The sequence below is a fragment of the Bos taurus genome, chromosome 5, assembly GCF_002263795.3.
Source record: "Bos taurus isolate L1 Dominette 01449 registration number 42190680 breed Hereford chromosome 5, ARS-UCD2.0, whole genome shotgun sequence".
Lineage (NCBI taxonomy): Eukaryota > Metazoa > Chordata > Mammalia > Artiodactyla > Bovidae > Bos > Bos taurus.
The window spans coordinates 30855685-30880293 of record NC_037332.1 but is presented as its reverse complement, the minus strand read 5'-3'; the positions used below and the strand labels follow the sequence as shown (position 1 = coordinate 30880293).

The 24609-nt window shown below is 48.1% G+C and overlaps 1 protein-coding gene across 1 annotated transcript; it reads right to left on the bottom strand.

Annotated features, from left to right (window-relative positions):
• Window positions 1–9228: 9228 nt before the first annotated feature.
• Window positions 9229–24516, bottom strand: ARF3 (ARF GTPase 3). The gene is made up of 5 exons (NM_001015571.3): window positions 24362–24516; window positions 11452–11691; window positions 10535–10645; window positions 10177–10301; window positions 9229–9615 (listed from the first exon to the last, which is right to left on the bottom strand). The coding sequence occupies exons 2-5, from the start codon at window positions 11597–11599 to the stop codon at window positions 9454–9456; spliced, it is 546 nt and encodes a 181-aa protein (NP_001015571.1). The 5' UTR covers window positions 11600–11691; window positions 24362–24516; the 3' UTR covers window positions 9229–9453.
• Between the last annotated feature and the right edge of the window lie 93 nt (window positions 24517–24609).

Below are 24609 nucleotides of genomic sequence, written 5' to 3'. Positions count from 1 at the left end.
CGTCCTGTTTCTATTTGTTCTGCTATCAGCCTTCTCTATGATTCTTCTCTCACTTGCCCCACATCCAACCAGTCTCCTCTGGATTCTCCCTCTACAGCCTCTCCAGCTCTCTTTCCATTCCCATGGCTACCACCCTAATTAATCCTTCATTCTTTCTTTCTTTGGGATTGCTGTGCTGGGGTGTTCTCTCTGGTTGCAGTGAGCAGTGGCTACTCTCTAGTTGTGGAGAGCAGCCTTCTCATTGCGGTGGTTTCTCTTATTTTGCGGCATAGGCTCTAGGCTGCTGGGGCTTCAGGAGCTGCAGCTTGAAAGCCCTTAAAGCACAAGCTCACTAGTTGTGGTGCATGGGCTTAGTTGCCCCGAAGCATGTGGAATCTTCCTGGACCAAGGATCTAACCCGTGTCCCCCGAATTGGCAGGCAGATTCTTAACCACTGGACCACCAGGGAAGTCCCTCTTTTGGGTTATCTTTTTTTCTTTAAAGCCTCCTTCTAGGGGTGATGGAACACTCTATATCTTGATAGGGATGTGGGTTACATGGGTATATGCTTATCAAACTGTATGTGTGCACTGTATGCAAATTCTACCTCAAATTTTTTAAAAAGGAAACAAAACCAAACACAAAAAAACTGTATTAAAAAAAAAACCCAAAACTATTATTTCCAAGTCTCCCTTCAAGTCTGATGGTCAATAAGACATAATATTGTCCTGGACTTTCAGGGAGGCTGCTTAAAAGGAGCTAATTTAGCTAAGAAATGTGTCATAGTGCCTCACCTCCTCCCCCAGTCTCCTTCCCTTCCTTCTTCCTGTTGCCTGGAATGTAGACAAGATGAACTACACTCTAGCAGCCATGTCAGACCATGAGGTGAGCATGAGGACATAAGCTACATGCGAGAACAGTGATAACTACAGCGCCACCATTCCAAGCCTACACCAGGTACCTTTTAACTGAGGTAGAAATCAACCTCTATCTTGTTAAAACAACAAAGAGTAATAAGCCCTCAGCCTCTTTCTACTCTAGCCCATTCTGTACACTGCGGCTATCTGTTCAGCTTCAGTCATGTTATCTACCTGGCCACTAAAAAGCCTGCGTGGCTCCACATTGCCCAGTGAATTAAATTCAGACAACCTGACATACCAATTGAAAGCTTTCATTATCTGGTCTTAATCTGCCTTTCCAAATTTTGCTTTGATTCCATTAAAATAAAAGCCTTAAAAACAGGAACTTCACTTTTCCCATTTTTATATTCTCATTGCCTAGTATGGTGCCTGACACATTAGATGCTCAATAAATGTTTACATATAAATTGAATCAAATCCTCTTGGCATCATGATGCTCTTGGCGTCAGATGAACCTGCGTTGTTCCCATCTCTGTGCACAGCTCATGCTCTTCCCTCACCTGTCAAGCTCCCTCTAAGCCAAGCTCAAAGATCACCTCCTCTGTGAAGTCCTGATCCCCTTGCTCGAAGTGACTTATTTCTGAACTTCAGGCAGACGCTTGGGGACTTTATTGTATTCTCCCTTGTGTTGTAGTTAGTTGTGTATTCCTGCTCCTTCCTCCCCAAGAGTGACCTCACCAATGGCAAGGACAAGGCTGTGATCATATCTGGAGTCCCTTAGGTGCCAGCTGCACAATACCCTCCATACAACAGATTCTAGACAAATATGCTTTGAGTAAATATACTATTGCAATACTGAGATACCATTAGAGGGAAAACCTAACTATACTAATAGAGAAAACCTCCAAGACAAGCATATATACCTTTAAGTTAAAAAAAAAAACTAGACTGATACATGTGGTATGAGCCCTTTGTACTTTAACCCCTTCCCAAATATGGACAGATACATATATTTAGAAAAGGAACTAGAGGATGCACACCAAACAACTGAGGGGGGTTACCTCTGGGAACAGAGTGAGCAGAGGGGAATGAGTATTACATGTTGCTCTGAACATTTATGTAGTATTTGAATCTTTTGCAATAGGAATTATTTGGGTTACAAAGATAAATTGTAAAATTTTGAATGAATGAACGTGATATCCAGCCATCCAAGACGATGTGTGGGAAGTGTTGAAGGAGTTGGGCTAACAGAGCTAAAGGAGCCAAACTGAGAAGCAAAGCGTCCTTGTGTTGTTGTCGTTTCGGCCGTACTGCATTACTTACGGGATTTTAGTTCCCCTACCAGGGATCGAACCTGGGGCCCTGGCAGTAACAGTGCTGAGTCCTAACCAATGGACCACCAGGGAATTCCTGAAAAACATTTCCTGTAATTAGAAAGGTCATGGGTAACTTTGTGCTTAGTCACTCAGTCGTGTCTGACTCTTTGTGACCCCATGGACTGTGGCCCATCAGCTCTGCTGTCCATGGGGATTCTCCAGGAAAGAAAACTGGAGGGGGTTGCCATTTCCTTCTTCAGGGGAACTTCCCAACCCTGGGAACGAACCTAGGTTTTCCACATTGCAGGCAGATTCTTTACTGTCTGAGCCACCAGGGAAGCTCGGGTAATTTTGCAGATCCTATAAGTGGGATTTTTTTTTTTTTGAAAGTGGTATTTTTAAACAAGTGAGAAAGGGTATAAAGGCAGAGGGTCAGATATTTGGGGGAAATGAACAAATCAGTTTGGCTAAAGTAAGGGATTTAGCCAGGAGAGTAGACAGAGGTAACTGGAGAGACAAGTAAGAGTTGGTATGGAGAGACTTGAATGGTAGTGAGAACCCACTGAAAGTTTCTGGGCAAAAGGGCCGCACTGAATGCCGTGCTGGTGCAGTACTGGAGGTGGAAGGCTACTGTCTTGTCCAGCTCGGAGGCTTTGTTTGGTCATCTGAATGGGAACGGGTGAGAGGGCAACAGCAGAAAAGGGCAAAGCTAAGGCAACAGTATCACCCACAGAGGGCAGCACAAGCCCTCTTGGACCCAGGAGAGACCAGGGAGGGAGTTTTCTCCTTAGGTCAAGTTAGGAGCCTGTGTGTGCATGCTCACTCAGTTGTGTCTTGAGTCATGTCTCTGTGACCCCATGGACTGCAGCCCACCAGGCTCCTCTGTCCATAGAATTTTCCAGGCAAGAATACTGGAGTGGCTTTTCATTTTCTATTCCAAGGATCTTCCTGACCCAGGAATCAAACCTGTATGTCCTACGTCTCCTGCACTGGCAGGTGGATTCTTTACCAGTGAGCCATGTGGACAGGCAGAGAAAGGTGACATGGCCTTGGGAAAGGTAGTGGAGACTGGCCCAACCTGACTCAAGGCACAAGTTCATCAGAGGGCCACCCCTGGAGCGGCTTCCACCTTCAAAGGTGTCTGTCAGCAAGTAGGAGAAACTACCACATACGCCTGGCTTCCAAGCTTCACGGGGCACCCACCATGCCCAGCTTGGTCAAAGACAATGATGTTGATTCCTTCGTCAAAGCTGAGTGCCTATTATGTGTCAGATAGCAAGCAAGGCACTGCTTTTTAAATGGTTTTAATATGTTTAACAGATTGCTAACAAATAAACACTTAAGTATCTGGGTTCAAAATTGAATGCCATATTTTCAGGACCATGCATACCCAGGCTGACTAGATGTTTTCTTTTTGCATCTGGTTATATGTGCATAACCAGGAATGATATGTTACCCCCGCCACTATCCCCTTTGGCTGTTCTAGCCACGGATGTATCGTGCCATCGATACAAGATCTGGCATAGGCAAAAACAGATTCTCCATCTCCTCTCTTCTACCTAAAGGCAGGATTCCTATATTCAGAACTCAGAAAAAAGCTAGCATCCAAATCCCTGTAGTTCAAAACCCCAAGCTAAGCCCTCCAACCCTTAGAAGGCCTTGTACTCAATTCTGTTCTGGGACAGTTCTCGACAACATGTGGGAGGGAGTGCTGGGTGGACCAGTTCATTCTCAAACCTCCTGCCTGGCCTAGCCTAACAGTTCAGATCTCCTCAGAGACAGCTCTCAATGCACCTGCTTTGAAGGAAGGGTCAGGCAGGAAGCGGGTATGGGCCGCGCTGTCAGCTCTGGGCAGAGATAGCAGAGTTCTGGCTTGTGTGTTGCCCTCTCTACCACATTCAGCTCGGAAGTCAGATCTGCTGCTAAACTAGAGCCCAGATACTCTCTTCCGTGGCTCATGGCCACAGTGACACAAACAAGGAGACACTTACCTTCAAGCCTTGATGGTGAATAGTTCTGGCCCAAGTCCCTCACTTCCAGGCCTCCACCATGGCCTTTCGGCAGCACTGCGCCCTTTATCAGTCAAGGCTCTGATTTCCTCACACCTAACCCTTTCTTCGGAGAAGGTGATGGCACCCCACTCCAGTACCCTTGCCTGGAAAATCCCATGGATGGAGGAGCCTGGTGGGCTGCAGTCCATGGGGTTGCTAAGAGTCAGACATGACTGAGCGACTTCACTTTCACTCTTCACTTTCATGCATTGGAGAAGGAAATGGCAACCCACTCCAGTGTTCTTGCCTGGAGAATCCCAGGGACGGGGGAGTCTGGTGGGCTGCTGTCTATGGGGTCACACAGAGTCGGACACGACTGAAGTGACTTAGTAGTAGCAACCCTTTCTTCCCTTGCTCAGGAACTCAGGGTCATCCTTACCCTTCCCAGTAATCAAGGCCAGGAAACCTAATTTGAATGAAAAGCTTGCAGAGGAAAAAAGGCACTTGGATTCCATGACTCCCCAGTGGCCAGCTTGACTCTGTAAACCTCCAGTTCCCAGTTTAAAAAAAAAAGTGAGGGGGGGGAGGAATTGGACTTTGACCCTTCTATCTCCATGCCCTTCTGAGCTGGAAAAGAGAGTGTTCTTAATATTATGACTGCCTACACAAAGACACCACTCCCTGCTCCAAGCAGCGGCAAGGGGGTATCCCTTCTACACTCTCACTACCCCATGTGGTACCTTGTGGTTATCCCAAAGGATTCCAGAGCAGCCTAGGAATAGACTTCCTGGTCTCTCCCTCAGTACCATGGTTTAACTCCACTCAGCACAGGTCTGTAGACACGAAGGTACAGAATAAATACCTGTCCGCTGTCTGCTCTGACCAATCTAAGTACCTGAAACTGGAGACAGTGCAGTGACTTCCCAGAGCTTTCAGACCTTAGGCCTCTAGTCCAAGAAAGTCACACCCACTCACACTTATCCTGCATGTCACTGACTCCATCCCACCTGGCCCGATCCAAGGCTTTCCACTAGCTTTCTCTAGGCTCACTTCAGAAGCTCCCTTGCCCAGATTAACCTGGGCCAAGCCATGAATACGGAGCTATTCGTGTTCTGGGAAGATAAGGTTGCTTTTGTCTTAAGAGCTGGATGCTAAACATTCACCTTCCAGGTTAAGTCTCCCTTTCATCTCCCCATGTCCTCCTCCATCCCCCCAAAAGCTAGAAGTTTCAAGCAACTGCCGCAAGAGAGCTCCCCCTCTTTCCTGGCATCCTGGACTGACTACTGAGGGACAGAGGCACTAGACCATCCTCTCCCCAAGTTGTCAGAGGTCCAAAGACCCCCAGTGGCCTGCCATCCAGCTAAAGTCCTCTCCATTACCATTATCTTATGTAGGGCTGTAGCTCTGGAAGTTATCTATTTGTTAGTATACAAATAATGCACTTGGGCAAGTGCTCCTAACTTATCAGCAACCTTGGTCACTAAGCAGGACTTCTGAGGAGCCCAGGAGGAGGAAAGCATCACCTGGTTTTGAGGGTTATGTGGGTAGTGTTCAAAGCTTATGGGGTTGATAAAGCAATGTGTGATTGAAGTAGTTTAAGGGTTCATAAGGGCAGATGCACTGGTCCTTAACCATGATGGATTATTTTAATAGCAAGAGAGGGGCTGAAAAGGAAGATTGCCAGGGGAGGCAGCAGGGAGGTAGCTGAACACAAAGGATAATTTCACACTGGTATTTAGGGCTCTCAAACTTATTACATGCCTATATCCTGTGCCTTTTCCATAACATCGAGTTGGGAAGACCTCTGTCATTAAAGCTTAGTTAAGTGGTGAGAGCGGGGAAGGCCTGCCTGGCTCACTCAGACCTCACCAAGAAAGGGGAGCAGTATCCCTTTCTTTGCCTGAGTAACAGCAGGAGAGGAAAAGAGTAGTGGTGGGAATTGGATGGAAGGACAAGGCTTGTCTTTTTCCTCAAAACATTATCTCTGGATGAGGTCTGGCCTCCTGACAATGGGGAACCGGACACCTAAATCAGAGGTGATGCAGGGCCATGAGCTATAAGGAGGGTCAAGTTCATTACACTACTCAGACCTTTACCCTTCACCTTACTCAATGCCAAAGTCCAGAACTAGATGGGTAAGCAGATTCCAACCTATGGATGAGGGGACCCTGGTCCAACTAGAAGCACCTGAGGCACAGGGCTGGGGACATCTGAGAGTGGGGGCTGTGTGAGGCATTAGGGCCCTCTACTGGAGTCCCTAAGTCTACTAGAAGATGATGAACATGGCTAAGTTCAGGGTTAAACCCTTTACAACTTGAGGGGCAAAGTCACAAAGCCCTCAAACTCTGGGCCCTGATTCATTTCAGCTCCCTTTTGGGGTATGATGGGAAACAGTAAGCAGTGTGGAGATGAACCTCCATCACTTCACTCTCCCCAGTCCAGAGTACCCTTTACCCCTCTGCTGAAACAAAGAGCAGTCTGGAGAGGGGGACCAGAAGCAGAACTACCCTCACCAATAAACTCTGTGCCACGGCTGCTGCACATCAAGGATGAAGGTCTGCTCCAAAGCTGCATAAAACAAGTTTAATTTCCAACCAGGGTCACAGTCATCGCGTATCCCACATTTTGAGCAAGGAGAGAGAAGGTGAGTTATTAAACATATACAGTCTACATTCCAGAGGAGAAAAAAAGAAGAGAAAAACCAGTTCAGAACTGCAGTTACCACTATAACACCACAAACAAACTTTTAGGGGGGAACAGGGGAAATTCCCAGGGAAAAGAAAGCCTGGAACAAAGGAAAGCAAAAAATTAAACCTACCAGAGGAAAGTAGGGGAGGGAGTGGGTAGAAGTGGAATGAAACACCCAATTCCGAAAGCGCTTTTGGGTGAATGGGAATGCAGAAAGACCGCCCCTGCCGAGGGCCCAGCAGCCTGGCATACTAACAAGATCATTTACTGCCCCCTGCTGGACAGATCCTTGAGCAGCACCCAGGCAACCTCCAAGACTGTTTCCCAACACCCTCAGCCCCACCAGTCCCTGAAGGCCCTCAAACCAAGGTCCGGGGTAGGTCTAAAATGAGAAAAACCCATTTGGGACTGACATCTAACTTGGCAGGGTTAGAGAGGGAGTGAGGCAGGAGAGGAGGCAAAGTCCTCACCAACCACAACGATACAGAGTGAGCAATCCTAAGGAAATTTTCCCAAGGAAAAGGGAGACAAACAGGCAACAGCAGTGAAGCAGGTGAGAAGGCAAAGGAAAGAGTTCCAGGAGGCAGAGGCAACAGGAGCAGGAACAAAAAAACATCTGACAAAACAGAGACAAAGGCAAAGTAAAATACGAGGGAAGCATCTGTGGGGTCAGGGGAGTGAATACATGTTAAAATGAACCAGAAGCTCCAGCAACCCCTCCCCCCACCCTGCCACCAACCACACATACACACGCACACACACAAAGGCCTAGAGCGCAAGAGACCTGCATACACCCACTGCATCTTGGATAATTAACACATCACTAAGGAGCTGGCACTGAGACACCCCTGGAACCTCTCTTTCACAGTTCAATCTGAGGTGGGGTAGGGGGTACTGATCCGCCTGTTGTAGACAAAGGTGGCAGGAAGCCTGGCCCCATGGGGTGGAGCTTGGGACAGCCCCTCTGGGAAGGGGTCCCTCAGCCATGCTATGGAGGCCCTGGGCCCTGACATTAGCAAAAAGGTTATGGGCGGCCGTCTTGGAGCTCAGGGCGCAGCCAGCACACACAGGAGCCCGCAGAAAAGCCACGGCTTCACAGAAACCGCGGAAGTCAGGAACCCAGGCCAGGATCTCAGGGACAAGTGCCTCCTGTAGACAGAGACACAGTAGCAGCAGCTTCTGAACAACTACATGATAATGGAGGGAGGACTCGGAAGACGCTGCAACCCATCAGCACCAACAATCACTTCGGAGCCCAGTTTCCTCCATTCCAATGCCCAGATCCATTTATGGGAAGTGGGTGGAGAGGGCAGGGAAAGGCTGTTGGGATGGAGTGGGGAGTGACGGCAGGATGGTCTCAGGGTCTGGAAACAGAAACTTCCATCGTTCAGCATGCCCTGGACTAGATAAAAATGGAGAAGAGATGGCTTGCTGCTGAGGTCTGCTGTGTCACCCCACTCCCCTGCTCCTCAGCAAACCAGCCAGCCGGCTCTGGTAAGGCCAGCAGAACTACCAGGGTGAGGAAACTTCTGACAAAGGACAGGGGAACCACCCAGGCCCAAGATCAGAAGACAGAGTGGGTAGGAGGCAGGAATAGGGAAACTGATCTGTGTTTCACCTTCTCCTAATAACAAAAGAGGATGAAGATGGAAAACCTGAGCCCCTCTCCCCAGTGCCCTGGGTCCCAAATACAACCCATGGTCTTGCTATCCCTACCTCCCCGCTCCAGCTCGGAGGAACAGATCTAAGGACGAGGGGGAGGATCAGCTGAACACTCTGAGCTGATAAAGAGTGAGTGGGTTCCTCTCTCCTTCCACAAAAAGGCAGGGCAGAATGGCATCTCCTTGGGAACAGTCATCTAGAGACAAATGCCACCCCCCTGACCTGAGTGGGGTGGAGAGAGGGATAGAGGAAGATGGTGGCAGAGAAGCCGTCATCTGCCCTGTCATCCAGGAAAACCTACCTGCAGTGGAGAGACACTAGCCCAGGACTGGGGCAGCCTCCCCTCCATCTCCTTCCCTTTATCTCGCCAGCATGGGAGGAGCAGCTGATAGACGAGAGTGGGCAGTGTCCTGCTCCAAGCCCTGAGCTGCACCCACCTCCTCCACCTGCTCCTTGGCCCCCATATATATCTCTCTATACAGGTATATACACGCGCACACATGCACGCACACACAGAGAGGCCCGTGCAATTTCCATGTAGAATAGGGGGAGAGCAGCAAAGGAAAGGAAGATGGGGAAGGGAAGAGGGGCCTGTAGGGAGAGGGAAAGGACTCAGATGCCAAGAGCACAGCAACTAGAGCCAAACGAAGCAAACCGGAGGGAACACCCCATCCCACCTCCCAAGCCCGAGCTTGAGGGGGGGGCCCACCCCATGAAACCATAACAACCTTGTTTTTTGTTTTAAATCCGGTAAATTGGAATGATTCATCATCAGGACAGCAACTGGGGACTGGTCATGGATGGGGGAGGGGAGGGCAGGGGAAGCAAGGCTGTTGCTGGGCATGCGGACATGATACCCAGGGCTCTGGCCGCACTGGCAACAGGAAGGAAAAGGGTAGGGCTGGGTCAGGGAGACAGTAGGGGTGGATGGGGTGGTCGGATAGGGCTGTCTGGCTCTCACTTCTTGTTTTTGAGCTGATTGGCCAGCCAGTCCAGGCCTTCGTACAGCCCGTCCCCGCTGGTGGCACAGGTGGCCTGAATGTACCAGTTGCGGTGGCGCAGGGAATGCAGGCCCAACTTGTCTGTGATCTCAGCAGCATTCATGGCATTAGGCAAATCCTGAAGCACAAGGGAGACACAAAAAGGAGCCTCAGGATCTTGCAGAAGCTTCTAGAGCACCCACCTAGCAAAGGCAGATATACCAGCACCCTCTCCTCCTTCTTCAGTGGAGGAACCCAGAGCAAGATCCTAAAGAACCACTTTGGATTTAATCATCCTAGAACTCCAGAGCCAAGGCACTAAAGGTCATTCCACTGAGGAGCTGGAAACCAAGTATGGGGTTGCAAGGGAAGTGGAGAAGTGATTCAGATGGGCAGACAATCAGGTCCATCTGACAGTAAGAGAGAGGGCTGTTCCACTAAAGCAGATAACAGGTGAGATAACAAAGGGGCTGGAGGTAAAGGATCTACCACACCAGTCCCTCTGGACAGAAACACTGCTAAGTAAAGCTGGGATGGGGGAAGGGGACAAGAAGAGCATAAAGAAGCCACCTAATCATATTTCCTACTTTCCAAATTGACAGCCTAGTCATAGGGTTTACCACACAATGGGCTCCAAGATCCCATGACTTCCACGGCCAGGCTGCCCTCTCTCAAACGCAGAGGCAGGGAGATGTCACACCTGTTTGTTTGCAAAGACAAGGAGCACAGCATCCCGGAGCTCATCCTCCGCCAGCATCCTCATCAGCTCCTCCCGGGCCTCATTTACTCGCTCTCGATCATTGCTGTCGACCACAAATATCAACCCTGGGGAGGCAGAGCATGGGCTGCACAGAGACGACAGATCAACTCCCCTCCCCCACCACAAAGAGAAAACACCCTCCTTATACCCTTCGAGTATCTGCTCCCTCTTCTCCTGTCTCCCACCCCTAGGAGCTGCAGCAGGGCAAGAGCTGGTGCCTGATAACCAAGAACAACAGCCACCCTCTGCTCACACCCAACCAACCCGTGCCAGTCCATGGGCAATTCACACGCCCTACCTTGGGTGTTCTGGAAGTAGTGTCTCCAGAGAGGCCGAATCTTGTCCTGGCCACCTACATCCCAAACTGTGAAGCTGATGTTCTTGTACTCCACTGTCTCCACATTGAACCCTTTGGGGAAAAAACAGACAGTGGTCACTTGGCCAGAAATACCAGGCCTGCAAACAATGCCCCATTGGGTTATTTCTGTTTCCCCCAGGCCTAGCAAAGAAAAGAAAGTAAGGCCTCCTCAGACCTGGTGTTCCCTGACTTAGCAGCATTAAGGCCAAAAAGAAAACCTCAGAGAAGCAGCAGAAGAGGACGAAGAGGGCCAGTTGGGAGGTTCCCAACTGCCTGGGTGAGACAACCTTCCCCACTCATTCTCAGTCTTTGACTCTCCTGCAAAAGAAATGACTCAGCCCCACTCCTGTCCCTGGGCCACCGAGTCGGCCTCAGCTGAGAAGTGGGGCCTGTGAGGCAGAATGGGGAACAAGAAGTGGGTGACAGTCCTGGAGCCCCGAAAGCAGAACCAGCTGATGATGGTGATCTAGAGCTGCTTCCACAAGGCAAATGCTCTCCCTCCCAGAGGCAGGTCTTAACTGGGATCAGGGCCACCAAGGATCTAAACTGAAGCAATTCCAGGCCTCTGGCAGGAACATCAAAGCTCTTCACCTGCTTTTCAAACAACAGAGAACAAACCAGCTCAGTGCTTGAGGGCCACTGTTGGGTGCCAGGGTGAGGAAGTTCCTGCATCAGAGAGGGCTAGGGTAGGTGTGCAAATGGCAGGCCCAGCACCTGCGGGGAAGCTAAATAACCACTCTTCCCTGAACCCCACAGACTGTAAGGACTTGCCGGTGGCCAGGTGGGGGATCCAGGAATAGGCCCCCTACCTGGCTCAGGGGTGGGCATGAGAGCCTCCATCTGAGTATTACCCTTACCAATGGTGGGGATGGTGGTGACGATCTCGCCCAGTTTCAGCTTGTACAGGATGGTGGTCTTTCCTGCGGCATCCAGGCCCACCATCAGGATGCGCATCTCCTTCTTCCCAATCAGGCTCTTGAGAAGGTTTCCAAAGATGTTACCCATGATCACAGCACTCGCTTTCTGAGGACAGTAGGGTGCAGTGGGGGCAGTGGCAGTCTGGTTCGGGCCTGGACCCTGGTATGGAGGGCTTGATCCTAGGCAAAGAAATGCAGACTCACTACCATCTGCTTGTCAGGACTTCAAGATAATGGGACTGGCCACAGTCATGGCTGGAGTTCTTTTATGACAAACCGAGAGCCTGAGCGTACCATGAAGATCAAGGCCCACTTAGATCCTGAGCCTTTGGGAGCAGAGACAAAGCAGTGAACACTCAGGTCCCCTGCTTCTGCCAGTAATCCACCCAGGTGACGCTGGATGGGTTATTTCACCTGTTCTTTTCCGCACCTGTAAACGGAGGAGGTTGAACTAGATGATTTCTAAAGTCCCTTCAGTCCTGCCATTCTATACTGTATCCCAATGCATAGGGAGATCGTTAATGCCTCTCTTTCCCCCAACCTTGCCCTGAGACTTCTGGAAAAGGTAGGAGAGGAGGGAATGGAATAAGGAGTGGCTCTTTGTGATTCCTGACAAGGTTCAAGCTTGTCAGGTTCCCAAGGTTTATGCTCTCAGCCCTAATCAAGAGATTCTGCTTCTTCCCTTCCTGTGTTTCTACACTTTCCTTCTACACACCAAAATTAAGCAGGAAGAAGAAAGCAGCACTCCTAAGAAAAGCTGATCCTTTCCACTCTGTGAACTGCCAGCTGCTAAAGCTGTACTCTGCGCATACAACAGTGAGCTGAGAGCTGGGAGGTGGGGTGTGGAGAGGCTCCCCCTCATTCCTCACCCAGCTAGGTCCTGGGCTCCCGTGGTGCCTCCCGGGACAGCTGCTCCACAGGGTCACCTGCAATGAGGCCGTCAGCTCATTCTCTGCTTCTGTTCTCACCCTCTTCAACCTATTCTCCAGAGCAGCCAGACTGATTGTAAAAGCAAAACCAGGTCAGGCTGTGCCTCTGTTCAAAACCCTCTCTGGGCTTCATAGCTCCCTTTCTGTAAAACCCAAAGCCATCATGGCCTACAAAGTCCGGCACAGTCTGCATTCCCGCTTCTCTCATCAGGCCTCCTACTCTCCCCTGTGCGTACTCCAGTTCCCCAACACTCTCCAGTCTCAAAGCTTTTGTCCCTGCTCTTCACTCTGCCTGGAAGGCTGATCTCCGAGACAGCCTTCGTGGAGCTCTCCCTCGCTTCCTTCAGGTGTCTGTTCGACTGTCCCTTTATCAAAGAGGCCTTCCACAGCCACCTGTGACACACACACACGCTTCTCTAACCCATCATTCCGCTTCTTCCTCGTAGCATTTACCACCGTCTGACACGTTCTGTACTTGTTTCCTTCTGTACTGTTTTCTCCTCCTACTGTCATGTCAGTTCCTTGTCTATTTTGTTCCCTGCTGTGTTCCTGGTGCCTTGACTAGTGCCTGGCACACTTCATAGCTGGATAACTGAATTAACTCACAAGGTCTCTACTGACCTCACTAGCAGCTCACTCAGGTTAGACGCTTCCGCCTGATAAATCATTGGCGGAAATGAGGGAGCAGCTAGCACACTACCAAAGTACAAAATGCCTATCTGCCCACTTTGCCCACTGCCCCAGACTGACAGAATCATAGAGTCATTGACTTCTTCCCTTCTCTCCCATCTGGATGGCTCAGGACAGCCACAGAAATGACTCCTTGAAACAACAATGAAGCAGGGGTTCAGAATCACCCATGCCAGCCAGCTCTCTGTGCCTGCAGGAGCCGATGCGTCAGCAGCAGCTTATTCAGCGATCACCATATGCCAGCTGCTGGCGTTCTCCACAGTCTGGGAACCAGAGGTACACATATGCATACCACAAACCCAGCAGGCAAAGGAACAGGTCAAGACAGAGTGCACCCAAACCCAAGAATGTGAAAGATGGACAGGGAGGAATCCTATTTTCAAGCTAAAGCACGGGGGTTTGGTGGGAGTTTAGTTGTTTTTTTCAAAAACTATTTTAGGTTTGTTTATTTGTTTCCTACTCTCCTCAGTTTGCAGTGAATTCCAGACTGGTAAAAAGGAGCCAGATCAACGGCCCCTGGAGACCAAAGTACTAGTTTGTCCAAAAAACAAACAATCAGTGCTTATGGAGTGTTTCATCTTCAAAGGCCTCTGCAGACATTCACTAATAAACCAGGCGTGGTGCTCTGGGTAGGTTCCACAGAGGAGCCCAGCCCCTGACCCAGAGGGCTCACACCCCAGGGGGAGGGCCTGGCTCAACTTTAGGGTGCAACTTCAGCCAAGTCGCCCACTAGCCATCCACCCGGCCCCTCCTGCCTCAACCACCCAGGCAGACAGATTCCTGAGGATTCCTGAGGCAGGAGGGGAAACCTACCCAGCTAGTAAGATCAGATCCTACCAACTCTGGTAATCCGTGGTAGTCAGACTTCTGGTTCTGATGCCTTCACTTCCAGAAACTTATACCTTCCCCAAGTCCTCCTAGTTTTTACCTTGTTTCCCGCTCACGTGTCTTTTCCTTTAATTCCAGATGACACTTTGCTTTAAAGCTTAGGTAATAGGCTTTGGCCCAGATTCTGAACTGAATTTATACCACACATTTATCTTGCCATCATTCATGACTAGAAGTATTGCTGATTAAATGATTACCAACTGTGAGTAGAGCAGTGGCTGAAAGCGAGCCCTTGCCCCAGAACATGCACACACTGTCCTTTGGTATGCTTCTTTGCTAAGCTATCACACTGAAGTCTTGGTTCAAAAGCGGATCCCAGTGTTACACTGATTTCTATTTCCTGGCAAGCTACAAAAAGACCCCTGAATTATCTGAACCATTCAAGTGCCACTATGTTGTGGAGTTCTTCCTTCTAAATCTGTGCTTTTACTGTCTCCCCAGTTTAACCATGTGCTCACCATGTGCAAGGACTATGCCTCTTATTTATTTTGGATCTTTCCTTGCTCCCAGTGCCAAGCCCCGCTGTAGGAGTTCAAGCAAGCACACTGGCTGATTTAAGCCTCATCTAAGGCTTGTATCATTTCTTCTGTCCTAGCAGTACTTGGTATCTTGGTGTCTCCATGTGGTGCACAGATGGCTGCTCAGCTTTCCTGTCAATTCCTGGCCATTTTCCACACATACTGACCTTAAGACTGATTTGGGAAAGCCATGAAAAGACGAGAAGACTAAAAGTGGTAAAATTTTCTCTTGGCATTTAAAACTCAATGGGGCTGGCAGATAACTAATGAAATATTCAAGTAGTTACCATGCGTCCCCCATGGCACCCCAGGGCCTTGAAATTAATCAACATTACAACTCTTCTTTAATATAATCAGGAGCTTGACTCAGATGAACAGTCCAAAGCAAGTGCTGGCTTTCTTGTCTTGGCTTTCCTTGCTCCTGTCTGTTTCCAGATGGCATGCTGCCCCGACCACCAGGATGGTGGCAACTTTCAGCTCTGTGCCATGAACATACACCTACGGCTATATAGTCAGCTCTCACTTTCACAGCACTGCATTGCTAGAAGCAGCTCTGGGAAGCAGAATGGCAAACAAACCAACCTCGGATTGTCTATGTACTGTACAGCCTATAGTCATTCTCTTTTGCCACAGATGGCATTCCTGTGTCAATAAGGCAAAATACCAGGGTTCCATGGGCTGGGAGAAACAGGAAGCAGTTAACACTGAAGGTGAGTGGCTCAAGATGAAAAATGGAATACAGCAATATCTCTATTAACAAAAAGGATGTCTCAACATTCTATTGTACAGTTACAAACTTTGTTATCAGTGGTAAAAGCAGCAACAGGAACTCTAAAAATGTGTTTTAGTATAATCCGTGTTGGACAGTCGGAGAAGGCAATGGCACCCCACTCCAGTACTCTTGCCTAGAAAATCCCATGGATGGAGGAGCCTGGTGGGCTGCAGTCCATGGGGTCGCTATGAGTCGGACACGACTGATCGACTTCACTTTCACTTTTCACTTTCAGACAATGGAGAAGGCAATGGCAACCCACTCCGGTGTTCTTGCCTGGAGAATCCCAGGGACCACAGAGCCTGGTGGGCTGCCCTCTGTGGGGTCCCACAGAGTCGGACACGGCTGAAGCGACTTAGCAGCAGCAGCAGCAGTGCTGGACAGTGCAGTTGGATCGGGCACACCGACTGACCTCACCTGAGGATGCCCTCACTGACGATCACTCACGGCCCCCAACCCCTCCCTCCCACCCCCACCACCCCAGGAGAGGCAGGCTGTTGCTGTCACTGACTGTTTAGTCACTTTGACTTGAGGCCTGTCTGCCTCACACTCCAGGTGATTCTGAGAGTCACAGCTCAGTCTGCCATGCACACTCCCTGTTCTTTTCACAGGCATGTGTCCTGAGACACCCCTAGGGGACTCCTGATTCAGCACCTCCTTTTCAGGCTACATGGGCTAAAGGAAAAGAAGACCAGAGTCTCCCAAACCCTCTGCTGCCAGGCAGAGTGCACAAAAAAAAGCTATATTCCCAGATGATTTTCAAATTGAGACATCACTAATAAAGATGCTATTTTTAGCACAGCCCATGGAATAGACCAAAAAATTTAGGGAAACCAAAGCAAGGTCTGCCTGTATTTGGTTTCCTTAATGCAGCTGGCTTGTGACCTATGTAAACTTTCCAAATTTTTGTCTCAAGAGCACTGTAATCAGCACACAAGAACTCGTAGATTAGTATCCCAATGGCTTCTATTAAACTCAAAGATTTCCCAAAGCCAAGAAACAGCTTCTGATGTCAGTTTCCATTCATTCATTAAACGTTTATTAAGTATAATGAACTAGGGATACAGAGGAAGACAGTTTCTGCCTTCATGAAACTCAGTCAATGGGAGAGAAAGACTAGGAAACAGAGGATTACAGTGTGAGGCTAAGAGTGGGATAAGCACACAGTATTATGGGGACAGAAAGCTAGAGCAGTTAATCAAGGCTGGAGGATGAAGGCCAATTCCAAGACATGACTCTATGGTCACACCTGAGCTGACTCTTAAAGGAAGAATATGAATCAGTCAGACACTAAAGAATAGGGAAGGTGGAAGAGGGAGGAGTGTAGGCACAGGCATAAAGATGAGTTAGAACAGTGATTAGCCAAAGCCAGGTGCAACCAGGAGGCCATGTATGTGGATGCAGCATCGTGAGTAAAAAGAAGGGATGAGGCTGGAGAGGGAAGCAGGAGCCAGATCATGAAGGGCCCTAAAGGTAACACTGAGTAACATGATCAGATATGTGCTTTAGAAAGATCGTTCTGACAGCAGTTTAGGGAATAAGTTAGGGAATAAGGGGGAAAGACAGAGGGAAAGAGACCACTTGGGAGGTCCAGTAATACAGATAAGAAATCCAAAGTTCTTAGAAGGGTGGGATGGGGAGGGAGATGAGAGGGAGGTTCAAGACAGAGAGGACATATGTATACCTATGGATGATTCATGTTGATGTTTGACAGAAAAAAAAAAAAAAAAAAAAAACTGTGTACAGCAATTATCCTTCAATGAAAAAATAAATTTAAAATTTTCAATAAATAAAATTTAAAAAGAAAAAAAAAAAAAATCAAAAGTTCTGAAACAGAGGTGGCAATAGAGAGGACAGGACAGATCTGAAACACCAAAACAGTAGACCTCACAGGATTGATAGCTGATTATAGTAGGGAGAGGAGAGTCAAAGACGACTCCCAGGTTTCTGGCCTGTGTGAGTCAGCGGCACTTCTTTAGACTGGAAACACTACAGAAACAGATCTGGCAGCAAAGATGCTTGTTTTTAGATTAATTGTGAAGTGCTAAGGTCTGAAGATCGGGAGAAAAGTCTGGTCAGGGTATTTGGAACCATGTGCATAGACAATAACTGAAGCCCCAAGAGGAACCAGGAAGATTCAGGGTGGCAGCAGTTACTGGCTGCCTGCCCCAACAGCCATCTTCCCTTCTTTCTTCTAACAGAACCCCTAATTTGTTCAGACATTGGCAGGCAGTGGTTATGAGCTACCCCTCCCCAGACCTAGGGTATGAAAGCTGATCAGTAAAGACTCTGGGCATTTCATTTCTCTCACCATGATTTGAGTCACAAATGCTCAAGCACTAATTCTGGGCAATAAGATGTAAGAAAAGTCTACTGGGAATACTGGGAAAGATTTCCTCAATCTTAAAAAAGAACATATATCAGTGTTCTCTTCTCTAGCTTTTGGATGTTAATGTAGAAGGGCGAGATGCTGGAGTAATCTTGAGTATATGAAGGGACAGACACAAGAACACTAGGATATCAGAGCAGAAAAACCTGGATCCTACCAGTGTTTAGTTGGTAGATCAAAAAAAATTGTAAGAAGGAATGTTCTTCCCCTGAACTACTTCTGCATGTGGCAGACTGTGAGTGTGTGCTCAGCTGCTGCAGCTGTGCCTGACTCTTTGCAACCCCATTGACCATAGCCCACCAGGCTCCTCTGTCCATGAGACTCTCCAGGCAAGAATCCTGGAACCAGTTGCTACGCCCGCCTTCAGGGTATCCTCCTGACCCAGGAATTGAACCTGAGTCTCCTGGACTGCAGGGGTATTCTTTACCCACTGTGTCACCTGGGAAGCCTTGTGGTAAAATATACATAAAATTTACCATTTTAATCATTTTTAAGTTTAAATGTACAGTTCAGTGGCATTAAGTACAGTTACACTGTTGTGCAACCATCACCACCGTGCATCTCCAGAACTTTTGCATCTTCCCAAACTGAAACTCTACTTGTTAACCAGTAATGCCCCTCCCCTACCCCCTGGAAACAACCACTATACTGTTTCTGAATCTGACTATTTTAGGTACCACGTTAATGTGGAATCAAACAATACCTGTCCTTTTGTGTCTGGCTTATTTCACCCAGATTTCCTGCTAGGTGTTTAATAAATCCTCGAATTATTTGAGCCACAGGGTGTTTTCTTTCTTCTTTCTTTTTTTATTTTGGCTGCGCTGAGTCTTCGTCGCATGTGAGCTATCTCTAGCTCCGATGCTCAGGCTCTAGAGGGTGGGCTCACTTGCAGCATATGGGCTTAGTTGCCTTGAGGCATGTGGGATCGTCCCGGGACTAGGGATAGAACCCAAGTTCTTTGCTTTGGAAGGCGGATTCTTAGCCAGTGGATCACCAGGGAAGTCCTTCACAGGTGTGTTTTCTATCTTTTGCAACTGATACATCCTAATCTATGTATCTAGAGAGAGTGTGTATGCTCAGACAGGAGAAAAGCCCAAAGATAAAAACCTGGGGCACATCAACATTTAAAGCAAAAAAAGGCCAGGAAAGAGAGTAGGAAGCAACCAAAAGGGTAAAAAGGAAATCAAGAGACTAAGGCATCAGAGACACCAATGAGGAAAGAAAAAAAAGAGGGTCAAAGGCTACGAAAAAGTCAAATTAAGATAAGGCCTGAAAGATACCTACTGAACTTAGCTACTAGGCAATCAATGAATGGCCTTGTTATAAATTAGAACATATGACTAAAATTAGTCTCCACTTAACTAACAGCATTTAGGTTTGAGTCAGAATCATTAAACATCAGTTTCCCTTCTAGTCCAAGAGGAAGACTCCAGTTCAGGATAACCTGAAGGAAGCCACAAAGTCAAGCGAAGGATTCTAAACTGCCCTGATAGACCCACACACCAGAGAAGGGTACGGCTTTTCCCAAAGACAAACCTCAGCAAGTGAGTCAGAACAGAACCTCAAGTCTGTTTCAGAATACATGACCTAGCTAGATAAGACAGTGACCAAATAAAAACTAGACTCATTTCTTTCCCTGGAACATTCCGTGGCACTGCCCTCTAATCAAAGCTTTCAGTGTGCCCTATTCTTAGAATTTGACCACCTTACAACTGTACCATATCCTGATATTTGATGTCTGCTCCAATGCCCACATCTCTAGCCTTGGATATCCAGTACACTGTACCTTCCTAATTACAAAATCACTGAAATCCCATGAGTAATCAGCCTAAAGTCCTAGTAAACCTTTGCCCCAATCTGGTCCCACTATGCATGTCAAAATGGAGCTGCCAGTGAACAGATGAAAACAGGAGGCCATGATTTGGACAAGGCCACCTGTAACAGAGCAGCCTAAGAATACAGAAGACAGGGAATGTCCTACCTTGGGGGATAAGAGCCTTTTGTGATCCCTCAGCACCTCAAACACACTTCTACTCTAGGACTTACCACAGAATGTTTTATTTACCTTGGTGTGTTTTGCTTTCCAGAGCTGGAACTTCCCAAATAATGTGCCTTTAATGTAATACAGGTCAGCTGAAGATGCTGATCCCATCAATACTGGATAGCTAGGGCTTAGAGTGGCTAGAGCCCATGGGCCGGTCATCTCGGGTTGCAAGCAACTATGCCTGTTTCACTGTTACCATTTTCTCAGGACACCAAGGTGGGAAAACAACATTAGACTCTCAGTCCCTTGACAGCTGGGACTGTGCCTTATTCATGTTTCATGCTCCCAGCATCCAGCTCCATGACTGATCTGTAGCTAGTGACTGATATACTTGTTGCTGAACTCAGTTCTACTGATGGTGGCAAACGCTCGTGAGGTTGAGGAAGACAGTATTCTATATGTGATCTCCAATCTTTTTCCTGTAACTGACAAACTGGCAAAGTGGCTTCCATGTTCTCAGGTTCCTTGGATGGGATTCAGAGCCTGCCTAGGGGAAAGGGAAAACTATCTGAGAGGTTCTGATTATGGTCCACCACTCTCCACCACTACCACAGCAGCACTGCTTTTATCCATTTTACATATTAGACTTCAAATAAGATTTTATATAAGGTATGGTTAGATTCCTTTTTTTCAAAAAGGGGAGGATGAAGAATTAAACCACTCCAACAGAAAGCTAATGTTCTTCTGCATCCTAAATCATGTTGAAATTTAAACATTCATGCTTGACACGCTTGTGTTTAAGCTCATAAAGGGCAGGTTATGGGAATTCCATGGCAGTCCAGTGGTTTAGACACCACAATTTCAATGCCAAGGGCCTGGGTTCAATCCCTGGTTGTCAAGGAACTAATATCTGCCATGCCCAGTCATTTCAACTTTCTTCAGGAATATGGTGATAACCGTGGATCCCTAATATCTTGAGCCATTTCTTTTTCTGGTCCATCTGATGCAGCAGGTCCTCTGCAGAAATCCATGACAAATCTCTAACACCTTGGTAGAATCCCTACGTCAGTCAGTTCTTTCCCAGACTATAAGACAAAGCCTTCAAACATTTGTAGAACTCTTTCTAAATGCTCCCCATGTCCTTTCATTATCCAAAACCTTTATTAGCACTCCACCTATACTTGAAACAGATGTTGGAAAAGGCATAGTAGACAGATTTACAGACATTGCAACTCTGGACTGTAATACAGTACATTCTGAAACAGAGGCAGACATTTAAAGGAGATATGACTAAGTGAAAAGAGTGGCCCAGGAAATGGAGGATGCTAAAATACCAAGATCTAAAATAATGGGACCCAGGAATCTAAACACCTGACATAGGCCAATTAGGGTGCTCTTTCACGGAAGAGTCAACCATTACCTCAGAGTCACTCTGACTTTTGTATTATGAACACTATTTCTGAGCCCCCACATCCTCACTCTACATCCCAGTTGATGGTTCAGGGCCCCTGCCTTGCTCCAGCTTCACCTCCCACTCAGCCAACAGGAGCTGCCTCTGTGAGGCTGATGCTGAAAAAAGATTTCATTGCTCATAAGCCTACGACCAGCACAGCAAGTCATGGTAACAATCACCCCTCTACATAGGCGCTTCAGGCAGCAAGTTGTTCTTTTGTAAACCTCCTCTTTTTTAAGGCAGCCCTGAGGGCTCATGTTATTATTACTGTTATGATGGTGATTATTAATAGCAGCTAACATTTACTTGAGGCTTACTATGTGTGCTTTGTATAACCCTAAGCACTTTGTGTATGTTATCTCATTTAATTCCCATGCCAACACTATGAACAGACACTATCATTATCATACTCCTTACAGATGAGGAAAATGAAGCTAAGAGAGACAAATAATTTCACCAAAATCATACAACTAGTAATTAGCAGAGGCATGATTTGAACCCAACTGTGTCCAATTCCAAGGTCCACATTCTTAATTATCATACCATGTAACAAAAATGGTGAAGAAAACTGTTGCACACCTGAAACGAACACAATATGTCAATCAACTATACTGCAATATAAAAAATGTGAAGGACTTCCCTGGTGATCCAGTGGTTAAGACTCTGCACTTCCACTGCACGGGGCACAGGTTCGATCCCAAGTCAGGGAAGTTCCACAGTAGCCACACAAAAAAAATGGTGAGGAGAGTGAAATACAGTGACATGTTTTGAGTCTTAGGCCTCTTGAAATCCATTTCTAAAGGTATATGGGAGAGTAGATTCCACAATTTCCCTCAGTCATTGAATCAGTTTTAACAAACCTGGTTTTAGAGAACTTCCTTCTAACCAATAAATCCCGCCCACTGTTCTCTGAGTCCATTTCCTCTATTATGACTCCAGTGGAAGAAAGTAGCAGAGACGAACACACTTTATGACTCTTTGTGCACGTAAGACTTCACTTCCACTCTTTCTAGCCTGCTGTCTGTCCTCCTTTACACTTGCATTCAGTTTAGTAATAGCAGCTACCATTCATTGCCACCAATTCTATGCCAGGTACCAGATACATACACGGGCTTCCTTCTCCGTAATTATCAGGAACTCAATCTGCAGACAACTCTGCAGGACCTAGGTCTAAAGGAGATCTAGGATTTCTGCTAAATAATGACTCTGTGTTCTAATACTTTTCTTTTGGGACTCTTAACTTTCATTATCCACAACTGTTTTGTGCCTCTTAGGAAACGTGGAGACCAAGACCTTAATTACAAAGGGTAAAGACCTTTACACCTTTACACCCTCACTCAGCTATCTTCAGGAACTCTCTATGACAGCCAAGCCATCTCTTTCTCTTTCCTTAAACTATGGTCAGAAATCCGGAATTCAGGACTTTCCGGGTTTGATCCCTAGTCAGGGAACTAGATCCCACAACTAAGAGTTACCAGGTCCATCCTGCATTTTGCACTAAAGTGCCACAACTGAGACCCAGTGCAGCCAAATAAATAGATAAATATTTAAAAAAAGAAAAGAAAACCTAAGTTCTATTCATTCACATTCAGTATTCATGAGAGCTTACTGTGTGCCCAGGCAGTGTGGGGGACACAAGACGAGATCTAATTCCTGCACTCAAAGTTTCGTCTCTTTGGAAAAGCAAGACATACGCATAAAAATTTTGACTACAAAAGAAAAAAAAAATTTTTTTTTTACTACCCAAGGCAATAACTCTATGCGGGGAGGCAGGAGGAATGTTAATATGTGATACAAGAGGACCCCTCCAAGCTGAAGCCAAGGTCAAAGATTCATTCTGTGAAAAGGTGGATCAGTTTCTTTCTTAGAACGGGCTTTTATAGACATGGTATTCAAACCCAAGTCTAATGCACAATGACCAATTCACTGACCCATTCCTGTCATAGCAAATGGAGACACTTAACCCAACAACAAGCTCAAGACAAAATGGTAGCAAATACTGTCACCACCTGAATAGGGATGGGGAAGGAAGTATGCAGACCCTAGCTGCACTGGCCTAAGCAATCAGACTCCTGCAGCAGATCTCCTACCAAATAAAACTTTCATGCCCTAGACCAGGAGTGACCCAATCCAACAGCGACGGAGACACGTTTTAAGTTACACTTCTTCCTCCCCCGATGACCTCACTATTTCTTCTCACTCCTGACCACATACCACACTCCTCTCGGCCTAGCCAGAGGGAGACCAGCGGTAATACAACCCAGAAAGAAGGGAACTTTCCCCAAAGAGAAGTTACAACTTAGCTAATCAAGTGGCCCGGTTTTAACAGGGAATTCCATCCTACCCCTCACCCCCACCTTCTTCCCTCAAACACTAGTGTAAGCAACGGCTCCATTTTCGGTTCCGGGAATCCTGATACTTCCTAAAGAAAGAAAGCGGATTGGAAGACCGAAACTCAGAGCTGGCGACCAGAAGCTCCCTCCTCCAGTGAGACCGCCCCCGCTACGCCTGGGGGAGAAAGGCACCACCTCTCTTCTCCAAGCAAGACCAGATCCCCCTCCCCCTTCTGCTGCCTCCTCTCTTCTGGCTCCCCACCTGCTGCCCTCTTCTCAACATGCGGTTCCCAGGACCCGAAAGCTTAACCTCCACCAGAATAGTGTCCCTGGGGTGTCCCACCAGCCTGTGTTCCAGGTTAATCCCTAACCCCCCTACCGACCCCTGCCCCACGATAGGGGGAGGGGTGTCACCATAGCAAGGCTTCTCTCTGGTCTATTACCAAGGTGAAGGCGGAAAGCGGGTAGGAAAAAGCGCTATTCCCTAGCCCTTTAATAGGAAAAGAATACAAAACAGTCATTGCCGCCCTCACGTCACCTCACCCAGGACTGCTTTCCTCCCCCTCAACCCCGACCCTTCAAAAGCCCACCTCCTGCAGGCGAGGGGCTCCTCACCGCAGCCCAGGTCGCCCCCTTGTGCGAGGCGGAGGACAAAACCGTGTGCGCCCCCCACCCCCACACCAGCTCAGCGTCCTTCAAATGCGGGGGCAGGCGTGTGGCTGGCCCGGCGCCCCTTCTCCGAGCTCTCGGGAGGGAAGGACCACACAGCTCCATGCCAGGCAGTGCCGGGCGGGCGAGCGAGCGGAGAGCGGGGCGAGAGGGCTCTATCCTCGCAGCCCCCACCCCGAGCCTCTCCTCTACCCGGACCCGCCTTCCCTCCTCCAAGCCCCTCACCTGTTCCTGCTCCCAGCTCCGCCGCTGCGGCCGCCGCCTCCGCCCCCACAGGCTCCGCTCGGCTCTCGCTCCACTCTCTCCGGCTCCCTCAGCCGATTTCAGCGCGGCTGCTCCCCTGGCCTCGCTCCCGGCTCCCTCCTTCCTGCCCTCCACCTAGCACCGGAAGCAGCGACGGCGACAGGAGCTGTGCGGCGCACCCCCACCCCCAGACCGGGATACTTCCCACCTCCCCGATCGCGCGAGAGCTG